Below are 23988 nucleotides of genomic sequence, written 5' to 3'. Positions count from 1 at the left end.
CATTTGCTTGCTGTGACTGCTCTTTATAAAGCAGTGTTACACCCAGTTAATAAGCTCTATTATCTTTAGTCAGTGCTGGAAAACAATGGTGACAATAGTAGCCTACACACACTCAATACTAAAGTATAAGTACAACAGCCTAAAGAAAAAGTACTGTAGCAGACATGGACCACCGCTTTAAATTCTTTACTCAAATGTCCAAAACAGGGACTCCCTACATTATGTTGTATACGTGTAAATTTATTTGTGGTTAAGGAAATTACTGCACAGCAGATTTGTATGAAAGGGCAGAAAATTAACAGCACAATACAGTACAAACAGTACAATACTGATCCCATTAAGGTCAGTATAGAGTTAAGTAGAACGTTTTTATCTGGATTTACTATCACTAACTGTACAGCTCTAGTGTTTTAATAATACAGCCCTCATGTAAAAAAATGTAATGTAATAACAGCAGAACCACGGCTTTATATTGGAGGTTTTTCTCAAGGCAGCGTGTCTCAAGTTCAGTTGTGTCATCTTGTTCTTCCCTATTGCATGTTGATGTAATCCATAGGGCGTTTCAGCAGCAGAGTCACCTCCAGCTCCTGTCTCTCACTGAAGAACTGAGCCTTGCCCTCTTGGCTGTGGGTGGGATGTGGGAGATGGAGACCCAGTTTGCTGAAGAGAGGGGAAAAAAACGATAGGTTGGACGAGACGGGGAAAGCATGAGGGAGAGACTATGTGTGTAGCACTGCACAGTATATGAGAGTGGGTGATGTTAACAGCCGTTTGATAGAGCAATCAAAGCCCAGATCATGACGTGAACCTCTGATTAAAAGGAAATGTCTGGAAATGGGAGCATTTGGTCTGAACTGCTGCTGCTCTGTCTTGAGGGGATTCAAAAATGAAAGAGAACATTTTCAAAGCAAGACTTACTATTTTGGCGCACGCATATCAAGGAACTTTTCTTTCACATCCAGGACTACATCTGTTGCTTTAGTGTCTGGTAGTTTAATTTTCACCTAAGAGTAGGAAAATGTCAACCTCTTTAATATTTTACAGTGTATACATAAAAAAAAACATCACTATTCTACTGTCCAAGAAATGTGATTTTCTACTACTTTCTTCCCCTTCAACACATAATCTGGGTTTAAAAGGTGTGGAAATTGTAGTTGATGGTTAACAGGAATTAAAATTTTTTTACCAACTCCTGTCGCTGTTTGGTGATGAAGTATAAGATTTAGTCTTACACTTTGAGTATATAAACCTTTCTAAACATTTATACTCTCTTCCTTTCCCCCATTGATACTGCTTTGAAATGATCTACTTAAAATCCATTCACTGAATCCTGTGCCCATACATGTTATTCTTCTTAAACATGTCATTGGTTCCCAATTACACCTCTGTACATTTAATGCTTCATTACCAAACTAGCATATTTTGTGGCACACAAAAATTCTGAGGAGATGATTTAGTTACAGTACCACCATGGCTTCGCAGCACATTGAGGATGGGTCCTTTCCGCTCAATCCCAAGAACAAATCTTCTGTCCCCACACTCTGCTTAAGAATTATTTCATACCTGCAAATAGATGTTACGCACACACTTATGTAGAAATGTCCAAATGAGGTTAAAAATCATTTCACGTTAAATTAACTCAACAATAAAAAGCCAGAAACAAGCAGACAACACAGATATCAACAGACAGCAGTGGAGTATGGAAGAAGAGCTGTGATGACAGGCAGCCTCAACTTTTTGTCCAGGTACAAATTATGGTAAATAACCGCAGGTTCCAGACTTAAATGTGACAGTATGGCTTTTTGCTATTAAGGATCAAATGCACTAAGTGAGAACAACGACCATTTTAACCTCAGAAGTGAAGGAATGAGTGAAAATTCAGCAGATGCTAAAGTTTTTTCTGCAGTTAACCCCATTCGCATCAGTAAAACCATTTGTTCTCTGTGATTTTATGCCGTGCATTTACTCAGGCTGTGGTCGCGGATCAGCAAGATCATCATACTGGGAGCCCTCAGCCACCTCTTCCTCGCTCCAGATATCTTTGCCGTTTCTCTGCACGCAGGGAGTTGACACTAAATAAAAAGATATGCACACCCCCGTTACAGTTTGTTTGTGCATTGTTACTGTAACCACTTTGAGATATTGTTGAGAAGGTATGTTGGACAAATACAAATCATTACCATCTTTATCTTGTTTAGGTGTGGGACCGATGTGTCCAGGACCCAGCTGTGCATAAGCTGACACATTCTGTTGAGATGAAATTGCGCTATTGAAAATCAGTGGAGCGTTAGGGCTCTGGTCCAGTCAAACACGTAGACACTTATAGAATACAATCAATTCAACTACAGCAATTTTAAGGTAAGATAAGTAAAATGCATAGTTTTGCACAGATTTGTGCTATCTATTGTAGCTATATCTATGTAATAAACATGTACATATTTAGTGCTGGAATGTAACTAAGTAAGTACATTTACTAAAGTGCATTACAGTATGTGGTTTAGAGGTACTTTTGCTTAAGTATTTTGATTTTATGTTACTTTGTACTTTGACTCCACTACCTGTGCAGAGAAACTCATCTAAATTAATTTGAACATTAGTTAAAATATTAAATTGGTTTATACAGTATGATGATTATTATTTATGATGCCTTATTTAAGGTGTGTAAAATGGGTAAACTTAGCTCAGCTTCAACTAGGTGTGAAAGAAGTACTTTTGCTTTCAATACATTTTGATGTGAGCACTAGTTTTACTTTAAACAGGCCCTACCTCAACTGAAATCCTGTTGATAACACTTTTGCACTTGGGTAAAACATTTGAATGCAGGATTATTGGCTACCTATAGTTAACACAAATTAATTATCAAATATGGACATGCTGATTAGAGATCAGTTGACAATATCTTACTTTGCTTTCCTCCTCCTCCTCATCCTCCTGCGGTGACAACAAGGCAGACAGAGCCTGTAGATTCTGAACAGATGAAACTCCAAGACACTCCATTGGGCACAATTTTATCCCAGAAAAAAAATTGAAACAATTAAAACTGAAAAAAAAACAATCGATTACAAGCTAGCCTTAGCCTGGACATGCATAAATACAGCTATGTTGACGCTTCTCGTTTCCCTGGAGACAACCAGACGCAGGCTGCCATGGGAACCAGTGACGTCACGGAAAAACAGACATAAAAAAAGACAAATTTATTATTAACAGAAGACTTTTTGGAAAAGACACAATTATGAGTTCAGCAGATTATTTGTCTGGCAAAATTGTAATAAAATTGTTAACAATTCAATTTTAATCTATTCCCCGTTCCTCATGACGTTATCATATTAACTTATGTTATAACATTAGTGATAAATCAAAAAAAACGGACTCAGTCATGGCAGAGCTGATTAGCACATAAGCTACTAATATTACAGTCTTTAAACATTCATAACATATTATAAGGTGTTCATATTTGCTTCTATATTTAAAATCATCACAGTAATGGCTGTTGCAGATATGTGTAGAGTAAAATGTTGAAGTAACAAAAGGAAAAACAAAAGTGCAAGATATCCTATATTTCATTACTGAAGTCTGTTCTCGGGACTTTAAGCGTAAGTAACTGGAAGGCGGAGTTTCGCGTATGCCCCTCCTCGGACACCGTACTGGATGCATGGCCCGTAGAGATCGTGTTGAAGGTGACAGGTAGCACAATGCCGGGGGGTCTGAGTATGTTACCGATCACGATATTTGCTTCAGGCAGTGACGAAGAGAAAAAGTCGGCCGCCGTGAAAAACCTAGATGACCTGTCTCTGTACACCGCGCCCGAACACAAGTTACGAAATGTGGAGCCCGAGTCGGCTGAGCTGGAGCAAAGTGTCGCCACCCTCAGGAAGTTAGTAGAGCCATACACGGCTTGGTGTGAGGGCACCTATTGCAAAATTAAACCCAAAGTTCAAAGTGTCGTCCAGCTTGGGAATGACACCTATGCCTACTTAAGGAACCCACCGAAGGACTTCTATCCCCGGGCGGGAGTCATCGGCTTTACGGGGGTCCTGGGGCTGTTCCTTGCCAGGGGTGCCAGGATTAAAAGGTTCATCTATCCGGCGGGCCTTATGACCGTGAGCGCCTCGCTCTACTACCCGGAGCAGGCTGCCGCCATCGCAAAGTCAAGCGGGGACTGTGTGTACGATGGCGCGGTGAAGACCTACGCTGCTGTGGAGAAGATCATGAGGCCGTAAAGACGAGCGCAGAATAAGACCCCCCCTCAGAAATGAACGCATAATATGACTGCGACAACTCAGCAATAACAAAATCACAACTCTTCCCCCCGATACTGTGGATTGACATGCGCCACCTTGACCTGGATCTGTGTGACTTCCTCATGCCCACTTTTGTGAACTTGGTTCACATGTAACTCAAGACTGGTGCATAGCCTGTTACAAGGGGTGTGAAAATGCTTTACTTCTGATTTGACTGTATATTTATGTAGACAATAAATAAACAACTTGTATTATATTCAGAGATTAACGTTTGTGTACATGATTATCAGGTGTTACTGCGTTAATCCTATACTCAACACTCGAGTTAGGGGAAAGTAACAAGAAACTGAAAATGTTTTGGATTCACACAAATTGAACTTGTGCTCGTTAACTTTTTCTCTAATTTAGCGTTTAAAAAATAACAACACACTACTGGCTAGTTGAGATTTCAAATATTCATCCAGCTCGGCCCTTAAAACATCTTAATTTATGTAAATTACATTTATAAAAAGGCAGCACTACAAGGTCAAAATGAGCCGTCTAATTTGTAGCTTGAGAACATTACTTTAAAAAGCCAGATTGCATTAGCAATATAGCCCTTCGTGTAAATGGTGATTATCCAAACTGTGTTACATGTATTACAATATCACAACATACCCAAGGGAAATGACTTTAACATCTTTATTCATCACAGCCAAAAAAAAAAAAAAAAAAAAAAGTGTACAAAAATTAAATATGAAACACTTTAAAGAAAGAATCTTCTCAGAGCAGCACCAGCTTCTCATTTAGAGCAATCTGTGCTTGGGTGAGGTTAGACAGGTAGGTCACCATCAACAGGTCCTATGACAACAAACCACATTGTCAGTACAGTAATCTGCATAAGGATATGAATTAGCTCAACCGTAAAATATGCTTTGTTCTTGATTACAGATGTAACAACTACTTTTATGTCCCTAAGAACAAGCCTCAGAGCAGCAAGTAAATGAAGGTTGAAGGAGATCCACAAAGCCCTTCAGCATCGTCACGTGAAAAAGTTTCATTTGAGCGTACAAAAAGCACTTACGTTGATGTTAGAATTGAGCATGTTCTCAAAGTCCTCGGGTGAGATGGTGGGCACCTTGTTAACCAGGTCCATCAGAAAACGGCCCACGCTGTTGTCTGCCGTCACCTTGCCAGACTGAGAGATTAAACAACAGTACAGACACTTGAATTGTTACACTTTAACAGGTCTCTATTAATGATAAAGAAGTCAAACGGTAGCAAAATTGCTGGGAAAAGAAAAAGTGGTCAATGTTCAATCACTGGGTTTAAGTAGAGACTGTAATCCTTTATGGACTTGCATGCGAGTTGAGTCACACCAATGTTCCAATAGGTTTAATGCTCACCAATACGTCCTCAATGTATGCAAGCACAGTGGTCAGCATGTCCTGTACCCTGGCTGCAGAGCCAGCCACTTGGGACAGATCAGAGGTCAGCCCCTTAGTGCGAGTGGAAGTCACACGAGTCCTCTGTAGAAGGTCCACTGCAACACAGAGACAGTGTTAGACTAGGAAGATAAAGTCATTAGCAATAACTTATCTTGATATGCGCATTAAAAACTTCAGTAAGACAGAAATATTTTTCCACTTGGGAAAATTGCTAAAGATAAGATTTCAAGACACCGATATTTAGTGGGAAAAAATTTGTTTTCAAACTGATCCACATTTATGCCTTGTATTCTTACCGCCTATCCTCTCAGTGTCATAGTAGATATACTTGACAGTCAGTGGGGTGAACATCACACCAACTGTCTTTCCTGGCACCCCCATCTGTGCACTGTGTGGGAGAGACACACAAGTACACTCAAACACATACTTTCCATCTGTAGATGATAACACAAAAGAAACAGTCACAGACAGGAAGACTGGCCAACCTGACATAGGCGCGGATGTTCATCTTGCCACTTTGCAGCGCTGTGTCCACAGTCAGGTGAATGGGGTTGGTGGCCTCACGACTGTAGTACTCGTGAATGAGCACTGAGTGTTCTGTGATGTCAAAGCCTGTGGCATACCTGTGAAGAAAGATGTCATGTTGGTGAGCCAAGTCCCCCACCCCCCCCCCAAATTCCAGTTTTATAATCCAAGATTTTATTCACTGACGCACCAGCCAATGATGACCTCAGTGGGTGAAACCCTCTTGTGGAGCTCGTACATGTTCTTGGCGAACTCCATGTCCACAGCCACCTGTTATTGAAAAAAAAGAAAAGAAATAAATGTGAGACACTTTGTTACAGAACACATTTTCAAATATTGCAAGATGAGGCATCTATACCTGTCAATAAATGTTTAAATGCGCAACAAAGGTCAGTTTTTTAAAACCACATAATATCTGTACAAAGTTTTTACTACTTTGTCCTCTTCTTGACTTTTAAAAAGGTAATTATACTTTCAGCACCTACAACTTTGCACAGCAGTTTTTGCCTCCTGCAGATTAATTACTGCTTACAATGTGGTTCTACAACAGAACCTTGTCAAGCCAATACAAAACATCAACAGAGCATCTACCACACAAAACATGCCGAATTTACTCCAGACAATCAAAATGGATATTCAGCATAAGAAAAGATTTTATTTCTGTGACTTTCTATTAAAATGTTATTTTCTTTCCCATTTAGGCCTACAGATTGTGGCCATATGTTATTTATGACTGATAAGACCACTGTAGCACTACAACCCTATAACATATCCATGAACCCTAAATACGTTAACATACTATCAATAATAAAGTTTAACATCATACCTCATCTTCAGACTCATTGTGGGGAACAGAGAAGCAGTTGGTCACCTCAATAGAATGTTTGTCGATAGTACCTAAGAAGGACACGGTACATGAGACCTTTTATTAATCGCTTTCTTAGCTTACAAGCTAACAACATTGCACACTTTGAACTAGCACTGGCTTATATAAGTAACACCTCTCACAGACAAATGTCATAAGCGCCAAAAATCACTAACATTAAAACAGGACAAATGACATGGCAAACTTTATTATAATGAACAATATTTTTAATCGTTTCGATCATCTGAACGCGCATCCAGCTGCTGCAAGGGTTGTCGCTAGCAGTTCGGCTAGCTAACAGTAACTAACATTAGCACTGTCTATGGCTATAGCTAAAGCTATAGCTAGGCCAGCATGCGTTAGCAGGCAAGCTAAATGAGCTAACTATCCATCAGCTATATTAACAGAAGACAGTCCATCCAACGGAAGACAATTATATCAACTTTCTTCTTACCCAACAACGTCCCAATCACGCGGCTCGCTCCTTCATTTCTTCGCTCGTAAGAGTCGCAGATAGAAGCGAGAACGACAGGATGAATTTTCACCACTGGCCCGTACACCGACATCTTGGAAAGGGAGACTTGATACTGGTGAAGGGAGTTCCGGCTCTTTTGGCTCGGCTCCCTTAAAAGAGTCGATTCTTACGGCTCCAAAATGGCTCCCAAATGGCTCTTACTTTAGTGCCACCTGGAGCCTTATATTTGAGCGAAATTTAGCAATTATGAATGGTTTATGTGTTGGTAAGCAATTTGTTATTCAGTCTTATGTATGAGCCAACGGGGTTTTCTCTGTTTGGTTTTAATGGCTGCTGTGTCTTGAAAGATTAGGTTAAGAACCGTACCAATGACGTCACCAACACGTCACATAACTGCATTTTAAGTTTTTTGCCTTGAGGTTTGCCTAACCAGTTGTCAAGGAAGCAGTTACTATTGTTTAACATTAATTGAGCCTTTAAATGGACAACTGAACACAGAATCACAGCAAACAAGTAAAGGGCAAAGTCTTGTCATTATGACGTCTGCCCTTTCACGTATCATTCTAGTCTGTCCTCACATGTGATTGGCCGCTGGTGTTACCGTCGAAATAAAGTCCCGCCCCTGTCTACATGCATTCTCAGCTGACATGAGAAAGATCCGGTTCTCCCTGAGGCGAGTTTGCTCTTCTCGTTCGCTGCAAAGAATCGGCCCATAGAGCCGGCTCGTTCTCGAACGACACATCAATCCTTGATACCGGCTGCAGTGAGGAATTACGCTGCCCCCTACAGGCAGGAGGTCGAGCAGTGGCTAATAACTCAGTGCGACGCTAATTATGACGATACCCTGGAGCGTGTGAGTAATATCGCCAGAGGGTGTTTCAGTAACGAATAAAGGTTTGAGAAGCTATTTTGGGTAAATTTAAAGGAACCCGGTATAGCAGTCATTTTAGAAGATCCACTAAATGCCCCACACTGAATACATTTGCCTTAAAAGGTAAAACATTTTAAAAATAAAAACATCGTATAACGTTATATAATTATTAGCGAGTGTTAAATAATATGTATGGTACTGCACTGTAATCGCATCACAAAAAAAGGCATTTCCTCATATCCTCATTTATGGACTGCGTGTGCAGAGACTGAGGGTCTGAAGCCGAGAGCAGAGCGTTTCGCTTCTGCCGCGGAGCAGCCAGAGCTTTCAACGGCAGGACTGACGACAGCCTCCTCAGCGGCTCCACACCTGACGGACTCCATCCGACGCGCAGATGATGGAGCTCACCGAGCTGCCGGTTTGTCCCGTTGCCACCATTTCGCACGTCCACTGCACGACACATGTTGTACACATGCCATAATAATAAGACTGGATGTATTCTTGCTGTTTTTTTCCCTCTGATTCCTGATTCAGTGGATGGGGGCTCGTCATTTCAAGCATTTATTGTGAATGGTGAGCGATCGGATCGAAGTGTTCTTTGTTTTCCTGGGAAAGCGAACATAAGTGGACTTGTGCTGTGACGCTGCTAAACCCCCAGAAATGGGTATCGTCGAACCAGGACTGACAATCCCGGTTCGCTCTTGGACCCGATTTTCCTCTTTCTTATGATAAACATCAGTCCAATCCAGGTCTTATAGCTACACGTACAAGTTGCTACGCTGAGCAGGTAAGATTGTGTTTATTCTTAGCTGTCTGGCATCATTCCACAAGCTTATCCTCTTGGTTTGTGTAGCCTGTTCGCTGTCTAACAGACACCCTTTAGCAGAAGCTATTTCTGATCCATCCAGTGCGTCATCTTGATTGTCACAATCAGTCTCCTCATGCAGTCGTCTAAAAACTGCATCCAAGGCTACAGAGGACTCCATTTTACTGTGCAAATATTTCAGACACAAGCCATGTCTCACTGTCCACTGGCCTATGAAACTCAAGTTTCTCCTGTTACATGGGACTTGTGTAAGAAATCTCAGTAGGCCACATTTACCATAGCAGTAAGTGCACTTACACAACACACTGACACATAGCCCCAGGCCTTTATGAAACACGCCACACTGTGCTCCAGGATTAGACTTTCTTTTAAAGAGAAAGCACAAATTACCTTTCCCTTTATGTCTAAAATGTCACAAAACCGGTTTATGCTTTTGATTTCCACATTTTGCAACTCTGAAAATCAAATCTGCAATCTAACAGCGCTCTTTCCAAAACTCATTGGTCAGTGAGTTATTGGGACAGCAAAACAACTAATCGCTCCCATGATTTGATCATTGTGCTCTTCTCCTCTGTTCCAGGCATCAGTCAAGCAAACAAATGATTCAATCAATAGCCACTGGACAGAGCCTGCCATAGGGAGGATATCAGCAACACATTAATACTCCTGATACACACACACGAGCCATGGCCCTGGAGAATTCAGTCTTTCCCTCCCGCCCAGACTCCCTCTCGCTCCCCGTGGAGGGGAAGGGGAAAGGGGAAGAAGTGCAGGTGGCCACCGAGGCTGCCGCCTCCACGGGAGTCTTCAACCTGTCCGAGGAGCTGGGCCACGTCGTCACCACAGAGACGGCACTGTCCCCTCCGGCCACGGTCAACAGGTCGTTCCAGTCCAAGCTAGCTGAGCGGGAGGCCACGGCCAATCAGCACAGGAAGAAGATCCAGTGGCCGGAGAAGGAGAGGGGACGATTCGGATGGCGTGAGTAACTCAGAAAGTGGCAGAGAGTGTGGAAAGGGAGCCTGATTAATAAAACAAAGCTGCTTCCAATTTATTCAAGTCTGAATTAACGACAGTCACAAGTGCTGTGCATCATTAAAGACTCCTTTGGTATCAGTCTCCAGAGACTGAAAGCTGTTGACAGAGTCAGAATATATTCTGACTCCTTCTCCTCCCCATCATTTACAGTAGTTGCAAATCTCTTCTAATCTGGACTGTTGCTGCACGCCTCAGCGATTTCAGCAGACTTGGACTTTTTCATTAGGCATCTTTCAGCTCATGGTTTGCTCCAGTCTGGTTCCTCATTGCCGTGCACCCTTCTGACAAGGGGAAGAAAAAAAAAAAGATAAAACATAAAAACGCAGTTAATTAAAGAAGAACTAGGAACGCAATGAGTTTACTGTCAATAAAGGCCAGTAAATCTTTTCCTCTGAGCATTTGATGATGTCCGTCTCATCATACTTCATTTGCTCCCGTTTCCTCACCTGTCTGTTTTCATTTTGCTATCCCTTCATCGCCAGCCTGCCTTTCTTATGAGCCACTCTGCAACTCTCTAAGTAGTTTTCTCCCCTGGCACCTTCCTCTGTTTATCCTTGGATCTCTCCACAAGCCTTCATTCAGCTCACATCCTCTGACTGCAGACGGAGTCGTAGCTTCAAACAGCCAAACCTTTCAGAAATTTACAAAGGCAGTCTGTATGTGGTTTTTATAGTTTTATAAAGGATTTTGAAAATGTTCCTTGGATCCTACATATGTTTGATGGACTCAGAGAACTGTAAAGAATAGAAAGCAGACTACCAAAGGTGGCTGCAGGGGTTTTTCCACAAGAGCAACAGCCCTCAATTTCTTAGCATTATATTTATTAATATTTATAAATCAAACGGTATCTATATTGTGTTGCTTAATTTTTTTCCCCCCTCCCATTGTTTCACGTGGCGCAATATATATAATATATAATATTTTTTCCCCAGCCCGGGCTCGGCGCAAGAGGCAGCGCTACGTGGAGAAGAATGGCCGCTGCAATGTTCAGCATGGCAACATGCGGGAGACATACCGATACCTGACTGACATCTTCACCACGCTGGTGGATCTCAACTGGCGTTGCTCGCTCTTCGTCTTCGTCATGGCCTACGCCGTCACATGGCTCTTCTTCGGGGCCATATGGTACCTCATAGCCTACTGTAGGTAAGACTTCAAAGCAAAGGAGAAATGCTATTTTTTTTTTTTTTTAGATGGTTGTTTTTTTACCCAGTCATGTACTGACCAGTTGCCAGTTAACCGCATCAGTTGTGAGATACACACCTTCGTGGCTAATTGTCTGTTTCTATTTGTCCATGTAGACAAGAAATAATTTAGAGACATCAGTCAGAGTGCTGAAGCTTTTTTTTTTTTTTTTTTTTTACTTTTGATCATTTTGCACAACATTCCAGCTTTTTGGAAATGGCCTTTGTAAATATGAAGCTACATTGTTATCTTAGCTTTGTTTTACTCATACAAAGTTAAGTATATAAGCTATAATGTGTTAATTAGCCCAAAAGGAGGCTGTAGCGCGTGTTTCAGTTACCTATAGAGGATGAGGCTCTGCAGCATTGCAGGCCATTTCTGCAACAACGGCTTCAGTTTTCAGCCAAAGATTCTGTCAACAAAGCAGCATTAATATTACAGTGTATTTAATCAGGATGTGTTATCTCTTCACTAGATGTGGCTGCTGGAGCCACAATCCACTTTAGCGAAATGCGTTCCTGTCATAAAGCTGTGACCTTTGTTTGTTTGTTTGTTTGTTTGTTTGTTTGTTTGTTTGTTTATTAATTCCAGTGGTGCCAAAGATCTGTCACTGTCGCTGCAATTTCTTGGTCACCAACAAAGGTCAATAAAAGTAATAGATCATATAAATTATTTAACACCACTTCCATTAAGTACCGCTCCCTCTCTGGCTGCAGCTGTGCTAATCAGGGACATTAGCCTGTGTAGTGTGTGTGTGTGTGTGTGCACGGAAACTCTGCAGACACTCGATGGGACAGGGCTGAAGACCAGCTTTATGCGGTGGCATATAATTGACAAAGAACCTTTTTGCTGCATTAAGAAAACACGGCAGCATGAATGTTAGGTTAATCACGATGATATAACATGATAAGTGGGATTATGTCTCATTCATTATAGGAATTAGCAGGACAGAGATGGTAAATATAATCGGATCGGATGGGTTGTCTTGTCATTCTTGCAGTTTAATTCTGCACTTCTGCTCTGAAAATATAAATCTTCACACTCTTCGTCTATTTTTCCCTCTCTCCACGCACTTCAACACCCTCCCCCTTCCCTCTTCTCACACATTCTCTTTATTTACTTCCCAAGGGGTGATTTGGACCATCTGGGAGATGAGACGTGGACACCGTGCGTAAACAATGTCAACGGCTTCATCTCGGCCTTCCTCTTCTCCATAGAGACAGAGACCACCATTGGCTACGGCTACCGTGTCATCACCGACCAGTGTCCTGTGGGCACTATGCTGCTGCTGCTGCAGGCTATACTGGGATCAATGGTCAACGCCTTCATGGTGAGCGCCGCTGCTTAAATAAGAAACGGGGAAATCAGATTTAGAAGACACTGGTTTATTCCTGCATCTTACACAGTATTATTTTCACAGTATTATTTGAAAAGTAAATGACGATCATTTGTGCAGATTGTTTTCCACTTACTTAAACACAAGTGTGCTGAGGTCCAAACTCTAATTCCATGTTTCTAAAAATCTTTATATCTGTCGTGGAAAACCTGCATGTCCTTTTCAACAACGAGGACTTAATGGTTATTGCGTGTCAGGTGTGGTTGCAGGTGTAGATCTAACGTATTTGGAAGAAGGTCATAGCAAGTATAAAGACTGGATGTCAGAGAAAAGAAAAGAATCCACCTTTCTGAGAGGCATAAAAACAAGCAAACAAATGTTCAGGTGCTGTATTGCTTGAGCCTGTCTGATTGTGGCCTAGAGACAAACACATGCACTTGTACTTCATTGCAGATGGTTTTCTTCCTAAAGATGTATATTTACTCTTAAAGTGCTGATGGAGGTGAATTTGATGATGATGAAGACACAGGCTGACATCTTGGCAGGATCATGTTTATCCATGTTTTTTTTTTGGACACCAGCCATATTAGCAAGCGATGGAGATGTGGGCTGTTTTAGCATTTATATAAAACATGTGTGAGGCTTTTTTTAACAATGAAAACAACATATATCTATAAATAATGAATAAACAAATATGCTTAGTTTGTATCAACTCTCATGTTTTGGCTTTAATCAGAACTATTCAGCCGTTTATCCAAAGCATTAACTGAACATCAGATGGCAGGCGCCACTCATTTTTCAGAGCCTTCGTGTCCCATCGCATCATTTCTTCTTCCCTTCTCCGCAGGTCGGCTGTATGTTTGTGAAGATCTCCCAGCCCAACAAACGAGCCGAGACGCTGGTGTTCTCGAAACACGCCGTCATCTCTCTGCGAGATGACAAGCTCTGTCTGATGTTCAGGGTTGGCGACCTGCGCAGCTCCCACATCGTAGGGGCCAACATGAGGGCCAAACTCATTAAGTCCAAACAGACTCAGGAGGGTGAGACTACAAGAACACACCGCCGATAATGACACTGATTACTCTTGATTATAACAAGTCTTGTGTCTTTAATAAAGTCTTTAAATATTAATACTTTTAAAGATACTATAAAATCTCTGTTGTTATGATAATAGCGAAATCCTTCTCTCATCCTTGCCGTCACTTCCCATTTTATTTTCTCCTACAGGTGAATTTATCCCTCTGGACCAGACAGACATCAGCGTGGGATTCGAGACGGGAGACGATCGCCTTTTCCTGGTCTCGCCGTTGGTGATCTCCCATGAAATTGATGCACATTCGCCCTTCTGGGACATGTCGCACGCCCAGCTGGAGAAGGAAGATTTCGAGATAGTGGTCATCCTGGAGGGAATGGTGGAGGCCACCGGTAAGGAATGAGTTAGGAATGTAAACACAGAAACCATCCATCTTTCCCCAGTAAGTTGTTTTCTCCGGTGCACAGAAGTTGAGTGGTATGTGCCAAAAGTAAAATTATGACAACTTTTAGAGGTGATTAAGTAAAGTCGTAAATAATCAATAAAATTATCACAAAATGCAAGATAAAAATGTCCAAACAGGAATGAATTTTCATTGTTGCCTCATAAATAAATGATTTAATTTCTATATGAATATATTATGTGTCATGTATTAATAGATGCAATAACATGGGCATCATTTCATTACAAGGTTCACAGTACCACACTGTAGTATGCAGAAAATATTACATTGTAATTTAATATGACTGTGTGCTGTAATTGTCTGGCTACAACAACAATGGAGCATTAGAAAAATTAATCTTGCATATGACTGACTGATATTACAGAAATACCATCTCAAACTGCCCATTAGAAAATGAAATTCCTCTTCCAGGATATCTGGGTTGAGATCAGCTATTTGTAGTTTGAGAGCTCATGATATCTTTCCAGCCCCTTGCAGTCACAGGAAAAGTGTACATGTATGTTTAAAGATAGCTCCTCAGTGTCAGCTCACTGTTGATGATAAATCATCAGTCAAACGCCTAAAATGTGTGAATATGTTATGATGCGCTCGGAGTTGGCTCTGGCGTTGTATGTGTTGGTGTGTGCTCGCGAGTCTGGAACTTTACACAGCTCGCAGCTCCAGCCAGCGATTACATATTTAAAGTAAAGCGTAACACCTACATCATGCCAGGCTGTTTGCTGCATTCATTTGCACTTTGGTTACGGTCGGATTCACTACGAAATCCACACAGCGGCTCGGGTTCATCTCATTTTCGTTACCCTCCTCCCTAATTCCCCATTTCTTACGAGGATAATGCACTCAATACACTGTTTGGCATGAATTCTGTGCTATTCGTGGTGAGTCTCAGCGAGGTAAAGGTGGACTCTGCCTACTCCAACGATCGATAGCCTTAGTCAGTGTGTTACAGACAGATACAAAGACGCAGCTGACAGTCATGACTCTGCTCCGCAGGATTTTCACACACAACAGCTTGTTTGTTTAAATGGGCAAATTCACTATTTTAGGTGTTTTTTTTTTCCTTTTGCACCAGCACAGACAGTCGTTCCATTTTAATTATGCCGAGTGGCTGAGTAAATGTTTCCAAGCAAAATGTTCTTATACATATTGGTTTGCTTTTGTGTGTGCGTGCAGGGATGACGTGCCAGGCGAGGAGCTCCTATCTAGCGGAGGAAGTGTTGTGGGGTCACAGGTTCAGCCCGATGATGTGTCTGGCAGAGGGTTTCTTCGACATTGACTATGGAGCCTTCCATCACACGTTTGAGGTAACGGCTCTCGAAGCTGGTGTGATTTTTTTGAATGGTAACACAGTAGTGTTTGATTTTGTAACCTTGGTGAGCGGTTCAATATGTAATGGTACCTCTCTCCATGTCAGGGAAAAAGGGCTTGCAAATCAAGCCTCTGTATTAAAACAGATCTTTGTTGGGGGTTTTTTTTTCCTTAAATACAAAAATTTATTGTTTTCACATTTTGTTATTTTTTTTTGGCGTGTAGAGCCCAACATTAACTTTTTTTCTGCTAAGATCAATTTCTGAATAGAGGGCATGAATGCTGATCATTTTTGAAATTAAATTCTCAGAAATTCATTGTTATAAGTGGTCCTTGAGTCTGTGCACCAGTGAAACTTCACAAGGCCAACATTGTTTGAAATACATTAAGTATTATCAGTGTCCTTCAGATGCCTTTGAAAATAAGGCCTTGATGGCATTTCAGAGTTAAAATCTTCATATGTTCATATCATACTCGGGCTGAAAGATTTAATGATTTGACATGTTCAACAATACTTTTCCCTGAACACAGGTGAACACACCCTCCTGCTCAGCGCGTGAGCTCTCATTGGCTGCAGCAAGACTCGACGCTCACCTCTACTGGTCAATCTCCAGCAGGCTGGATGAAGAGCCCACCCTGGCCAGCCCGGCGACCAAGCAGCCGGACAGCGGCTCGGCCAACAGCAAGGCGGGAGAGCCGACCTTCATCGTCGGGGAGATGACCGACATCCAGGAGCAATCAGGGCTTGGCGAGCTGAACGGCAGCATCACCACCGACCAGTCGGAAACGGAGGCCTAGAACAGAGAATGTTTACAAAGACCTTCAGTGTATCACCACCACACCAGTTAGTGTTAGCAGACGTTTTCTTTCAAGGCGATTGAGTAGTTTCATTAGGCCCAATCTTGCATATCTTGTGTTGCCTCACAAAGGAGTTTATTTCTATTATTTCTATGTTGATCTTTGTTACCAGTGTACTGTATGTGTGCTTTACAACCTGTTGTGTTAGTGCCAATCACCCTTGCCTATATTTATATTTTAAAGACAATACTATGCTTACAGTCGGGTCAACAATAGTATACCCTGTGGACCACGGCAGAATGATTAACGGCTAAAAGTCATTTCATTTGTTGGACTAAAAGCTGTGGACAAGGCAGAGTTAAATGTGTGTGGACTGTTCACATGTTAAATAGCTGCAGTGCGTAGACGCTTCATTCTCACCTGGGCGTGAATAATTTTAGCAAACTCTTTTAAAGATTAATTGGACATCAGGTCTTAACATTGTGGGAAATGAAGACGAGCCCAAACGTGTCCACTCTGCTACAATCTTATACTAAACGATATTCGCTGACTGCACTCCACACATTACGCTAAATAGGAAATCATCGAAAGCCTTTCACGTAGAGACGGGTTAACACTCGAGTGTGTCTGTGGCTTTGTTTCACATGCGACGTGTAGCACAAGGATTATCTATCTTTTGTCCCTGGCCAAGTAGAAATTAAAAGCACAACAGTGTCCTGCTCGGTTCAGCTCAAACTCCTGCTTCTGCTGCTGTGTACATATGTGGCCATTTTTACTTGATGTTTTTAATATTTAAGATGACACGTCAATTAGAATTAATAAACTATAGTATATTCAGAGCAACTGTGTCAGCCTGTGTTGTGTTCTGGGGAGGGAGAACATGCAACAAGCTATATGTGCTGCACATGCTACTAAAGGCTTGAATATGGCTTCAACTGAGCTTTGTACACTTCAGATTTGTGTCATTTGAAGCTGCAACGTAAAGAGTCTCGTTTAAAACCAGCTTAGTCTCCACCAGCTACGTGAAAATACTGTATGCACAATACACTGATAGGAGCCGTTAACCGAGCACTTATACTTCAGATACTTTAAGTGCACGATCATTTACAAATTACTTTTTCCCCGCCCTTTATAAAACGCCAAACTCTCATTAAATGGTGGAAATGATTTGTATTAGTATTAATGCTGCTGGTTAGATCTGACTGTGATTTTGAGGTAATCTAACAACTCTAATCTGTCTCATTCTTCTGGGTCTCAGGATGTTGTAGAAGAGTAGATACTAAGTCCATCCATCATCCAAATGATTCATATCTGACTACTTTCCAGTGATAGGAATGTGTGTTTTTTCCTTTATTAGGGACCTTTTAAAAGCATCAGCATTGAACCACCAACAAGTATTTAATGAAAGATAAACCATTGTCCTAAGATGTTTGGCTTTGTTTTGTACAGTACATAAATAAAATGGCTGACATATATATATATATATATATATATATATATATATATATATATATATATATATATATATATATATATATATACACACATTTTATTATAAATATGTTCTGCAACACATGAGAGAGAAAAGTAATTATTTCTGTATTGGTATAGAGTTTAATGTAATTATGTAAAAACGGACATTTTCATAACAGTGTAGCAGAGCAAGGGGATGAAGGGTGGGCAGAGTGAATTGATTTTGAGTCTTAAGCTACAGTTTGGTTGAAGTTTCATATGGTAGTAAAAGTAGCAATAATACAATATCAAAATACGAAATTAATATAATAATGCATTTACATATAAGCACAACTTTTAATAAGCAAATGCAGACAGACAGACACTAGGTGAGCAGGGTAAAAGGGAGTAGAGGCAATTCATGTTGGATTTAGTTACTGTATGGGGATTGTTGACAATACGATTAATGTAGAAAATGAGCAAAAATACCCATTAATGTTATAACTAATATGTAATTATTTTGTAATGTATGCACATTTTATTTTTAGTTTCATAACTTCAAAGGTGATCATTTCATTTATATGTCAATTCTGAAACTGCAAAGTACATTAAGTTAGTTAAGTACAACATTTCCCTGTAAAATGTAATATTGTCGTAGTTTAAAGCAGAATGTACGTAAGTGATTAAAAAAAGTCAAACCTCAGAATTGTACTTGCTTCAGTATAAATGTGCTACGTTCTTCCAATGGTTAGGTGGAAGCATTCAGTAGATTTTTAGAAATGTGGTTATTGCTTAAAGTATTGGAAGAGCTGCCATTTTAGCTGTATCCTAACTCAAGCCACAAGCTTAATCCACTTTACAGAATTTACATTGTTCTCATTTTTTAGAATCGCTGATGACTTACACGGTAACTATTTGACTATTTGACTCATGCAAACCCTCACAGTGTGATATGTATCATTAGGAATTCAAGGCTGCGTGGGGGTTACTAGGCAGAATCACGGTAAAAAATAAAAAAATTAAAAAAGCATTTCTCTATTTCGGCTGCTAGATGGCGATAGAAAGCCCACCCTCTCCCCTCCAGCCAGTCACTAAGACCTATTGGTTTATAATGTGATGGGGTCCCCCCTCTCAGCTGTCTCCTAGGCAACTGGGGCTGGGGACGGGGAGAGGGCAGAGTGTGTGTTGTGTTGACACGTGTTTGACCTGGAGCTTTATGACCAATGGGGTGGTTCACGAGAACGGTCAGGGAGTCATTTTCTGTTTGGTTTGATGGTATTGTAAGAACAGATGTGACCTTCAGCTGGAAACGAATGTCCTTGACAATGACAAATAGGTTATGAAGGACACTGAGATTGTTTTATTTTATTTTTTTTTTACCATTCACAGTAAAACTAACTAGAAAAACACATAGGACTGAAAGTTTTACTGTTTAAACAGTAAATCATAAGAAACCGCTAAACCTGAAGAACCCAGGTTTTGTCCGAAAGTGAAAGACTAAGTTTAAGTCATAGTTCCCTATGTTTTTCAATTTGCCCCAGAGCTGAACCCCATGTGCCATCTCCAAGTTCTAATTATGATTTTAATGAGAGACTGTTTTGCATGATCCCCGCTGAGCTGAAATCACTGTATCTCCCGGCGGAGGGAAGTCACGACAGTCTGATTTCGGTTCTAAATGAAAGAGAATTGATTTAAAACACATTGAACTTTACATTACTTGATTAAAAAGGCAAATAGAAGACACAAAGTTCACTAAAGCTAAATATTAGCACCTGTCAAATACATACATGCTGTTATATTATAACTAAAAGCAAAACCAATGTGTTATTAGTTTGACTGAAAGTTTTAAGAAATATCACTGCTTTACAGTAAAGGTAAATATGAAGAACTCAAGCCTGAAACAAACTGAAAGCCATAACAAAGGCTGCTCTACACAACCAGTGTGTGAATAAAGAATCTCTTATATTCGTGCACTACATGTGTATTTCTTATTTGAAAGATCTCAGTTAAAGGTCACAGAATGAATGACAAAAAGTCCCAAAAGATGCAAAGATCTCAAAAATAATGAACAATGACCTAAAGCTGTGTTCAGGGTCGCCGCAGCAGGTCCTTTGTCCTTCCCTGACGCGACCCTCCCCATGCAGCTCAGTTGGTGAGGCAGTCGTCCACAGACCGTGGGGTGAGCGGCTCGTCACTGGGCATGACATTGAACCTCGAGTTGTTCCTGGTGGGTTAGGTGAGCATCTTGCCAGGCAGCCACCATCAAATGTGTGTGAGTGTGTGTGTTGAAGGATTGGCAAATGAGAAAAAACATTGTGATTATTTACTATTTTCAGAAAAGCTGGAATGATTTGTAAATTGTAAATAAAGAGAGAATGTGATGGTTTCCAAAGGATTTGTAACTTTCCATTGTCCATCCATCCAAAACTGCTTATCCTGTTCATTGTCATGGGGGGGGCTGGTCCAGTCTGCCTCAGGGCCCCACAGAGAGACATACACAGACAGTCAACTATTCACGCTCACAGTCTGATCTACAGGCAGTTTTAGATTTTTAGAGTTTTTGGACTGTGGGAGGAAACCGGAGTCCCCAGAGGAACCCAAGCACGTGGAGAACATGCAAGCTCCACACAGAAAAGCCACCGCCGGCCAGGATTTGAACCGGGGACCTTCTAGCTGTGAGGCGGCAGCACTAACCACTGCGCATTATTATAATGGTACAATAACTATCCCAGATTCTGGCATCTTGCTAAATATCCTGCATATAGCAGGTCCGTGGTTTACAAGCACTGTTTGATGCAGTAAAATGTGTCTTTCTGTGCCGCAGTGATTAAACTCCCCGCTGCTTTTAACTGGCCTTATTCATGACCATTTGCACGCAGTAAGAACCACAAGGCTCCGTTCTCCAAAGCCTTCATCAAGCCTCAAACTGTTTCAGATCTGGGGTCCTGCTGCACAGCCGATGTCAAAAACACCCCCTTGCACATCCATGACACGTGTCCACACGGCAGTACCCACCATTAAGGTTGGAAATGTCTCGACCTCAGTATTTCTTCTGACGACATTATCACTTGTTTTCCTTTGCAGCAGGTGGAGTGAACTGAAGTTGATACAGGGTTTTGTTGACACACTTGTTCTAATACGTTGCCATTCATACCCCCAGACGTTTTATGTCCATCCGCAGACATCATGTGACAAACGGCTTCTAGACAATCACCTTTACCTCAACGTTTAACACATTTTTATAAATGCTTTTCCCGTTTGTGTAAAGGGTTGAAACACATGTTAAAACAAGGTTCCTTTATTATTTACTTTCATTATCCTAGTGGACACTGGTCAATCAAGCCCTGTGTTCACTAGGGCTGGAGATAAACCTGAAAAGACTTCATCACAACAGCTGAGCTTTGGGAGAGGAGAAGATATGGGTCAGGATGAGGAGACTGAGAGACAGAGAGTAGGTGATGGAGATAAGAGAGGAGGAGCAGGTCCTGGAGAAGATAAACATCAGAAATTCAGTGACCTGAAAAGCTTGTGGGCCTGATGGGAAACTCAAAGAAAAAGATGAAATAATGATGTTGTGTGTAATGTGACTAAATCATTTGTAATACAGTGGGGCAAGTGAGATAAGTGAAGAGTCACAGGAGCCGCAGTGAAAACAAGAACAACAGGAAGACAGGAAGTATGTTATGTGTAAATAGTTCCTTGCAACGTTTAACCTGATTCTAATGAATTCTGCTCGACAGATAATTGATGCTACTGCCCACTCACACGGTTTTGAAGCTACTTTTACCCGAATTTCCCCTCCAAACATATCAATAAGTACATATGTAGATCAAGGTGACGTTAGTCTGGTCTGAGTCAATTATTTTAAAAGCAGTAAATTAAAAAGCCAAGGTTTCCTCCCAGGACAGCTCTGTCACGTGAAGCAGAGCAGAGCTGATACTGGTGTTGGACCAGCAGCTGTGACAATGCAGCAGGTCGCTCGGTTTTACTCCCCATCAAGACCAACACATGGATGCAGGATAGACCTCCTGGGAAAATAATGTTCTTCGTTTGGTTCTGCAGCTTTTTAGTCTTTCAATCTACAAAGTGCTCAGAAATATGGAAACGTCAACGCGTGCAACTGCATGATTGTGACACCAGAAAGGTAAATCCACCTGCTCAGAAGTTGTTGAAGTTATCAGGGAGTTAAAAAAAAGCTATGAATTAATATTTCAGTGTCCCCCAGGTAAAAGTTTGTGCCAATACATGTCCCTTCTTATGATGAGACCAGAGTCGGTGTTAGCAAAGAGATGGGTATCACTGGCGGCTCCTCGACAACGTGTCTGGAATCAGGGGAAGAGCCATTTTACAACCATTTACGTGTCGTCGTTTGGCACTTTTTACCCCAAACCACTTACCAGTGAACATGCACACTTGCCCGAGGACACTTTCACATACGGGAAATCGACCCGCCAGTCAGTGGACGACCTGCTCTGCTTCCTGAGTCCCGGCTGCCCTCCACCATTGGGGAAGGTCTATGAATGTGATAACACCAGCACAGCAATACTCACCGTATTGAGGTAACAAGGAACACTTTTAAAATGTCCCTCATTCCCTTAATGCTCTAAATAAAGGAGACGAGGTTTGCACAGATACGTCTCGTAGAATTCAAACTATTCTTGCTGTTATGTTTCCATTTTTACTGTTCCTGCCTGTTAGTTGTGTTTTTGTGAAATCAAGTGGATCCCCGGAACCATCAGCTCAACTTTTTCCCACCTCATAAATCCATAAAACCTTCTATGGCTTATTTATTCATCTGCTTCTTCTTCACATCATTTGTCGACTGAATGTTTGTGTGATTATAGTTTCTCAGGCTTTGTAGCAATGTGTGTATGTTCATGTTTAGTCTAATTTATGTTATGAGCAGTGAATTCTACTTCCTGTCCCACCATCCAAGATGGTGCAAACTGAGTCCTTTATCGGCAAATAAACCGATCAGCACCAACATTACTCCTGGTGGTCTTGATAATGGTACGGAGGACAAGGCTCTGTGTGGCCACTCTGAGCAGTCTGTGCCTGCACCGCTGCTACACAGAAAAACGTGGTGGTAGAAGTACACAAACTCAATACTCAGGTAAAAGTGCGAGTATCATCCTAAAAAAAAAAAAAAAAACCCTCTACTGCAAGTACAACTTCAATTCTTTTACTTGAGTTAAAGTACTAAGTTGTGGCTGAGTTTTATCCCTTTGTAGAGTTTACACATTATGGGGCTTGTGGTTTAGACCAGTAATAAATACCAAGAGACACATAGGTGGCTGTAGTTCAGTTGGTAAGGCAGTCTTCCATGCACCACAGCGCCAGTGGTTCGATCCCCAGTCCTGGCTACGTGTCGAAGCGTCGTTGGGCAGGAGCCTGACCCCCAGGTTGCTCCTGGTGGGTCAGGTGAGCACCTTGCATGGCAGCCACTGTGATCACTGGGTGAATGGGAATCAGCATTGTAAAGCGCTTTGGATAGAAATGCTAAGTAAGAGGCCATTTCCCAGATACACTTCGGTTTGTGTTTCATCAAACTTTATGTTTCCAGCCTTTTGTTTGTATCATAACCATGAGCAAATGGGCTAATGGGCTTTTATATTTAAGTTGCAGTATCATCTCACCCTGCTATAAATTCTGATATGAATGAACCATTTTTTTTTATATGTAATACAATTGAGAAGATTTCTTAAAGATTTCTTAAGATGCTGCATAACACATACAGAACTGTGCCAAATGTCCTTACTACACATGAGATCACTGTGGCACATTTATGGCTGGAAGATGTGTCTTGAAGATGTGGACTTGCACAGACATCAAATGGAAAAATCAGCTGCAGGGTGCAGCGCTCTGGTTAAGTTTAGGCCAGTGTCAGCCAGGTGCATCGTTTATCATGAGTGTGACACCAGGGTGTCCTAGAATCCGGCCTGTATTGGGTCACAGCATTTTGGCTACTTGGGATCACTTGCACCTCACTGCCTCTATGCTGCCTGCATTTGCTTTCTCAACCAGGACAAAGGAAGGAGCCAAGCATCGTGTAATGTACTAAGCAGCTCCCAGATGTTGGTGCACGTCCGTTTAAGCTGCTCCTTGAATAAGTGTGCGACTAACATGGCATCTGCTTTTTAGAAGGGAA

At 41.4% G+C, this 23988-nt stretch overlaps 4 protein-coding genes across 7 annotated transcripts; 2 read left to right on the top strand and 2 right to left on the bottom strand.

Moving 5' to 3' along the window:
* Positions 1-219: 219 nt before the first annotated feature.
* dnaaf6 (dynein axonemal assembly factor 6) lies at positions 220-3638 on the bottom strand. 3 transcript variants are annotated; one of them, XM_067529306.1, is made up of 6 exons: positions 2905-3638; positions 2181-2266; positions 1967-2072; positions 1467-1563; positions 919-1004; positions 220-660 (listed from the first exon to the last, which is right to left on the bottom strand). In XM_067529306.1, the coding sequence occupies exons 1-6, from the start codon at positions 2925-2927 to the stop codon at positions 531-533; spliced, it is 528 nt and encodes a 175-aa protein (XP_067385407.1). In that variant the 5' UTR covers positions 2928-3638; the 3' UTR covers positions 220-530. The 3 variants fall into 3 exon arrangements, with proteins under 3 accessions (XP_067385407.1, XP_067385405.1, XP_067385406.1); XM_067529304.1 differs by having other exon boundaries at positions 2181-2247; XM_067529305.1 differs by having other exon boundaries at positions 1470-1563; positions 2181-2247.
* Positions 3635-4509, top strand: apooa (apolipoprotein O, a). Its single transcript, XM_067529307.1, has one exon. It carries the CDS (start codon positions 3693-3695, stop codon positions 4218-4220), a length of 528 nt encoding a protein of 175 aa, XP_067385408.1. The 5' UTR covers positions 3635-3692; the 3' UTR covers positions 4221-4509.
* Positions 4510-4908: 399 nt separating this feature from the next.
* Positions 4909-7669, bottom strand: eif3f (eukaryotic translation initiation factor 3, subunit F). Its single transcript, XM_067529301.1, has 8 exons — positions 7513-7669; positions 7020-7090; positions 6384-6463; positions 6154-6291; positions 5965-6056; positions 5627-5763; positions 5305-5418; positions 4909-5081 (listed from the first exon to the last, which is right to left on the bottom strand). Exons 1-8 carry the CDS (start codon positions 7622-7624, stop codon positions 5004-5006), a joined length of 822 nt encoding a protein of 273 aa, XP_067385402.1. The 5' UTR covers positions 7625-7669; the 3' UTR covers positions 4909-5003.
* A 625-nt stretch (positions 7670-8294) lies between these two features.
* Positions 8295-17227, top strand: kcnj9 (potassium inwardly rectifying channel subfamily J member 9). Of its 2 annotated transcripts, XM_067529299.1 has the most exons (10): positions 8317-8527; positions 8670-8822; positions 8939-9191; positions 9811-10208; positions 11198-11411; positions 12579-12780; positions 13634-13826; positions 14014-14211; positions 15456-15586; positions 16122-17227. In XM_067529299.1, exons 4-10 carry the CDS (start codon positions 9917-9919, stop codon positions 16386-16388), a joined length of 1497 nt encoding a protein of 498 aa, XP_067385400.1. In that variant the 5' UTR covers positions 8317-8527; positions 8670-8822; positions 8939-9191; positions 9811-9916; the 3' UTR covers positions 16389-17227. The 2 variants fall into 2 exon arrangements, with proteins under 2 accessions (XP_067385401.1, XP_067385400.1); XM_067529300.1 differs by lacking the exon at positions 16122-17227 and having other exon boundaries at positions 8295-8822; positions 14014-14261; positions 15456-15588.
* The last annotated feature ends 6761 nt before the right edge of the window (positions 17228-23988 follow it).

This window comes from Channa argus, chromosome 14 (genome assembly GCF_033026475.1).
Source record: "Channa argus isolate prfri chromosome 14, Channa argus male v1.0, whole genome shotgun sequence".
In the NCBI taxonomy this organism is placed as follows: domain Eukaryota; kingdom Metazoa; phylum Chordata; class Actinopteri; order Anabantiformes; family Channidae; genus Channa; species Channa argus.
This window is presented reverse-complemented; position numbering and strand designations above follow the sequence as displayed.